Source organism: Leptonychotes weddellii, chromosome 3 (assembly GCF_054177405.1).
Source record: "Leptonychotes weddellii isolate Sample4059 chromosome 3, ASM5417740v2, whole genome shotgun sequence".
NCBI classification, from domain to species: Eukaryota; Metazoa; Chordata; class Mammalia; order Carnivora; family Phocidae; genus Leptonychotes; species Leptonychotes weddellii.
In genome coordinates this window covers 31,436,030-31,440,018 of record NC_138371.1, presented here as the reverse complement: position 1 = coordinate 31,440,018, position 3,989 = coordinate 31,436,030, and the positions used below count along the sequence as shown (strand labels likewise).

Here is a 3,989-nt window from a genome sequence, read left to right as displayed (position 1 = left end):
CGTGCACTCTCTCACAAAAATAAATAAATTAAAAAAATAAAGAGGGCGACTGGGTGGCTCAGTTGGTTAAGCGACTGTCTTCGGCTCAGGTCATGATCCTGGAGTCCCTGGATCGAGTCCCGCATCGGGCTCCCTGCTCGGCAGGGAGTCTGCTTCTCCCTCTGACCCTCCCCCCTCTCATGTGCTCTCTCTCATTCTCTCTCTCTCAAATAAATAAATAAAATCTTTAAAAAAAATAAATAAATAAAATAAAGATAAAACTTGTTATGTCCTCTCTTCTCAAAATTTCACTTTACAGACCAGAAAAATAAAGTATCTCTATAAAAAAAAACAACTCCTCTATCATTATTGTTCATATTTTATTTTAAGATGTTACTTATTTATTTTAAGGAGAGAGAGAGAGTGCACGAGCAGGAGGGGCAGAGGGAGAGGGAGAGAGAATCCCAAGCAAACTCTTTGCTCAGTGCAGAGTCTGATGCATGGCTTGATCTCACAATCCCAAGATCACGACCCAAGCCGAAACCAAGAGTCCAATGTTCAACTGACTGAGCCACCCAAGCATGCCAGTCATATTTTATTTTAAAGATAGATGCCAGTAGCTTCTACTTAAAAATTTCTTGCTATGGTAAGGTAGCCGGGTTATAAAAACTCTATGGGCTTATATCTTTGGTTTTATTTTATAAAAATTAAATGAATTTTATTTACTTAAAAAAATATATTTATATATATGTATTTTCTAAGTAGGCTCCAAGCCTAGTCTAGGGGCTTGAACTCACAACCCTGAGATCAAGACCTGGGCCGAAATCAAGAGTCAGATGCTCAACTGACTGAGACACCCAGGCACCTCCCCCCCAAAATATTTTTGAGTATAGTTGACACACAATGTTACATTATATATTTTTCTATTTGTCTGCCCTCTTCTTCATACTATATACCCAATTCTCTAGATAGATATTAATGCAGTAACTTACCTGTCGGATCTCCTGTTTGAACCATGAAACCCTTGATATTTCTATGAAATATACAGCCATTGTAGTAATTACTGGCACAAAGAGCCAAAAAATTCTGAAAAGGGTAAAAATAATGATTGGGAAATGGTGTAGCAGAAACACATTTAAAGTAATGAACAAACTGTATTTACTCAAAACACCATAACAATGCATTTATGTTTTTTAGGCATTACTTTGGATAATGTCACTTTTCTGCCTGAAACACTTGAATGGCTTCCTTCTGTTCTTGGAATAGAATATAGTCATACCTCTACATCTCATGTGTTAATAACTTCTTTCTCTTACTTACTATGTTAACCCCATCATCATTCTGAAAATTCATCCAAAAGAGGTAGGCTTTCCCATCTTGAGGCCTTTGCACTTCTATCTCTACACCTGGAATATTCTTTTTATCTCTTTCCATGGAGATGCCTTCATTACGTTCTGCACTCAGTTTAAGTATCACTTTCTTGGCTAGGCCTGCCCTCAACTTCTTTTAAATAATTCTTTTCCATTAGTCTCTATTTCAACGCTTTGTTTCCTTCAAGGCATTATCATGATCTAGAATCACTTTTTTCTAGAATGACCCTCCCACCCACCACCAACTTCTTTTCTCAGAATGTTAGCTCCATGAGGGCAAGGGATGTCTCTTGGTCATTACTGTATTCCCCTGACAAGATAGCCTTTCATAAATAATTGTTGAATGAATATAGAGAGCTCTTTCCTTCTTTGAAATTTAAATAATTAAAATAATGTAAGAAACAGTTCTCTTATCTAATATCCTAATGATTATATTTCCTGAGGAAAATAAGTGAAAAGAAAAAGATACCAACCACTCTATGGTTAGAGAAAAATTATCTACCCTTTCTTTGATCCACCTTTAACATCAAAAGTTAAGTGGAAACTAGACCAGAAATTATGATGGTTAGTTTTTCCTGACACTGGTTTTATATACAAGTGTTTATTGTTTTTTAGGTTAGATAATTTAATTTCAAAATGGTTATCCTGCGGCATTAACTCATTTTTTATATGTACATAATGTACTCACCTCACAAGTTTTGGGTGTTCTCTCACAGAAAACTTCTATTTTAATATCACCTACATCTGTATGCAGTGTCACTGACTAAAAAGGAGAAAAAAATGTAAGAACAAATGAGATTTCTCCATAACTTTATGCACTGTATTATTTCCCCAACTAGATTAAAGATGAGAATATGAATGAAAACACAAAAAGAAATACCATTTCAGAGATGAACTGTCCACATAGCTGAGAGTAAGCTGTACTTCTTCAAAATTTATTTCAACAGTAGGAAAAAACTCCAGAAGATAAATATGTTAATGTAAAATGCTGTCTACCCTAAACATTTAACAGTAAATATTGTGATGGAAATACTTCTTTTAAGTATGAATTTTTCATCAATAAAAATGAAAACAATGGTTATGTTAATATTACTGATTTAAATGGCAACTCACCAACATCATTAATATATATTGAAAAATAGTAAGAAAACAACTTTTCAAAACAAAGTCTCCACCAGTTCCCTTATGTAATTTAATTATGAGAGAGAGTGTTAAAAACAATTCCTTTCTTCACTAAAGACAACAATCTTCTGTGTTTCTAGATCCTAAATGTGCAGAGGTAACCATATTACTCCTTGCTTGCGTTTTGTTTATCTGATGTTCCAGTAACGTGCATTCTTTTTGTTATTCCCTTGTCGGGTGGGGGGTTACTCTGAGGCTTCCTTTCTCACTTCTCTTCTTCCAGGAGTATCTAGCAGTCAGAAAGTATGGTGGGGTTGATAGAGGGTGGGAGTGTGTGAGTTGGAGGTAGGGTGGAGGGAGACAGCATTATTCTCATTGCTTTTCTTCTATTTCAAGCTGCTCATGCTCTGACAAATAAAATCTTAAAAAAAAAATTGTACAAAACTTACCATTCTTCTTCTTGATCGTTTCAGAAAGTACTATTGCTTAATTTCTCAGTCTTACCAGAAGTTAGAAAACGTGTCTCTATTCCCAAAAGAGAAAATTAAGTTCATTTTCCTCTCTTAATTCACACATGCTCATTTCTACTGCATATTTAAAAGAAAGAAAGAGTCTCGAATAGCATCCCCAAGTAATAAAAATCTGGTTATGGAAACGATGAGAACCTACCCGACTCAAGCCCCTCAATCTCCTACTTTCCCTGTTCACTCTTCTTCAAAAGCCTCCCTGCAACTCTTCCAAGTCAGGTACATTTCCGCCTTGGGGTCTAGACACTGGGTGTTCTTTCTTTGTCTGGAGCACTTAGACTCAGACGTCTGGACAGTTATATTCCTCACGTCCAAGTCTCTGATAACTCTATTTAAAACTGCCTTCACTCTAGTACCTGCCCAATTATCTTTTCCTATAGCACTTATCAATAATACGCTATATATTTTTCTAATTAAGTCTGTTCCAATATCACCCTCCCCGCCCAGTATGCTCACTCGAAGCCAAGAATTAAAACACAGAGCTTAGCAAGAGTCTCGATAAGTGAATGAAAGAATGAGTGATGTTACTTACCACCTTAGCACAGCTGTTGTTGAAACAAAAAAGATGCCCTTGCATAACACGTTTCGAAACTAGTGTCTTCGGGCTACCGGAAGTCGAGCGCGGGACCCATTAGAGAGAACGCCCCTCACCTGCTCGCCTCCTTCCTTCCTATTTCAAACCAAAATGACTAGAACTAGGAAGACAATGTAATTTGTCCTCACCTGGTACGCTTTTGACAGTGAAAGGAGCTCTTTTAATAATTATACAAGGACACGAAACGTAAACCGGAACCATTCCGGGCAACCTCTAGCAGTACCTTGGGCTCAGACGTAAAATGGGAAGGACCACTTCCGCCCGGCTCCTCTCCATCCCATCCTGCAATGCCAGGAGGCCCTGCGCAGGACCGGAAGTTCTGAGTCCAGTTCTCCCGTGGCGGGCCATGGTTAGTGGACGGCCTGGAAGTTTTGAGGGTGCTTCTGGGAAAGGAGG

The 3,989-nt window shown here is 37.7% G+C and overlaps 1 protein-coding gene and 1 long non-coding RNA gene across 6 annotated transcripts in view; one reads left to right on the top strand and one right to left on the bottom strand.

Annotated features, from left to right (window-relative positions):
- Positions 1 to 3,955, bottom strand: part of PPIL3 (peptidylprolyl isomerase like 3) — a 10,170-nt gene extending 6,215 nt beyond the window's left edge. The window contains exons 1-5 of one of the 5 annotated variants that reach the window (XM_081815384.1): positions 3,531 to 3,953; positions 2,921 to 2,996; positions 2,230 to 2,760; positions 2,038 to 2,112; positions 972 to 1,065 (exon numbers count right to left, since the gene is read on the bottom strand). In XM_081815384.1, the coding sequence (XP_081671510.1) occupies positions 972 to 1,065; positions 2,038 to 2,112; positions 2,230 to 2,232 (172 nt within the window). In that variant the 5' untranslated portion in view covers positions 2,233 to 2,760; positions 2,921 to 2,996; positions 3,531 to 3,953. Of the gene's footprint in view, positions 1 to 971; positions 1,066 to 2,037; positions 2,113 to 2,229 lie in introns of all 5 variants that reach the window. The other 4 variants (XM_081815382.1, XM_081815383.1, XM_081815381.1 and 1 more) reach the window with 4 other exon arrangements.
- LOC145720744 (uncharacterized) overlaps positions 1 to 3,989 on the top strand; it is a 253,598-nt gene that overhangs the window by 12,164 nt on the left and 237,445 nt on the right. The gene's annotated exons all lie outside the window — the stretch shown is intronic.